Consider the following 1048-nt stretch of genomic DNA (forward strand, 5'->3'; position numbering starts at 1 on the left):
CACCATCAATATTAATTGCTGGTCGAAAACAATCAACTACGCGCGCAGAAATGAACAAGCCTCTCCACAAATCAATGCCATATTTCACGTCCACACCAGCACCTTGTGGAATGAAATAAAATGAATTTCTGACTGCTTTGAATGATTTCGACAATCTGAAATTGTTCCAATTCATTTTCAAAATTCATAAATTAAAATTGCTAAACTGCAATTTACTCGAATAATGGAGATGAACGCCCTTGTGCAAACAATATATCCAAAAATTGAATTGGACCCTTTTCACGTTCATCCAGCAAACCGGCTTCTGCATTTCTGAAGTCCAAGTGAACCAGACCAGTGAATTTCATCAGAATAGAGAACTCTGATGGTTCATTTTCTCGAACAGTTTTGAAGGAAAATTTTTCCTTAAAATATAAAAATATTCATATTTAAAAATTACAATTTATAAAATTCTGGAATCAATTTTTAAAACGAACCGTATCTGCTTTTTCACTGACTGGCTTCAAATGTAATTTGTCAACTGTGAACAAAGTACTCTTCCCATCGTATGCTAATTTAAATGGATCACCAAAAATATCTGAACGCTTCACCACGTATGCCCAAAATATTTCACGATTGTCATCACTCCAACAGAAAATAAAAACATATTAAAACTATAATAAAACTTGACAATAAATTAAACTCGAACCAATTCAACTTTAAACGTGGATGTTGTATGTCGATGTGATATCTGTTAACCACAATATCACCTTTCTGTAATTTTATCAGTGGAAAATAATTGCATGCTAATTTTATCGGCTTGCCAACAGTCCCGTATCCAGGTCGCTTCACTAATTCTTTCTAAAAAGCATCAACAACAACATAGGAAATAATTTAATAAACATTAAATATACTTACTAAACGCAACTGCGACAGTTCATCTGTAGCAACATTCATATCTTCGCCTAAAAGTAATTCATGATTGAAATTGCTCACAGTACTGAAATAAGATGCGGTTCATGAATTGGTCAAAAAAATTTTGCAGTAGCCACCCCTTTTCAAAATAAAA

General features: G+C 33.1%; 1 protein-coding gene across 1 annotated transcript; it reads right to left on the reverse strand.

The window, feature by feature from the left end:
- Positions 1–3: 3 nt before the first annotated feature.
- On the reverse strand, positions 4–979 carry Tsp_14694 (putative protein tag-76; the record flags this gene model as incomplete). Its single annotated transcript, XM_003370125.1, has 5 exons — positions 4–155; positions 217–404; positions 477–624; positions 683–840; positions 898–979. Coding segments are annotated over 5 exons (728 nt in total), but the record flags the coding sequence as incomplete, so codon positions are not given.
- Positions 980–1048: the final 69 nt, after the last annotated feature.

Source organism: Trichinella spiralis, assembly GCF_000181795.1.
Source record: "Trichinella spiralis strain ISS 195 chromosome Unknown Scfld1120, whole genome shotgun sequence".
In the NCBI taxonomy this organism is placed as follows: Eukaryota; Metazoa; Nematoda; class Enoplea; order Trichinellida; family Trichinellidae; genus Trichinella; species Trichinella spiralis.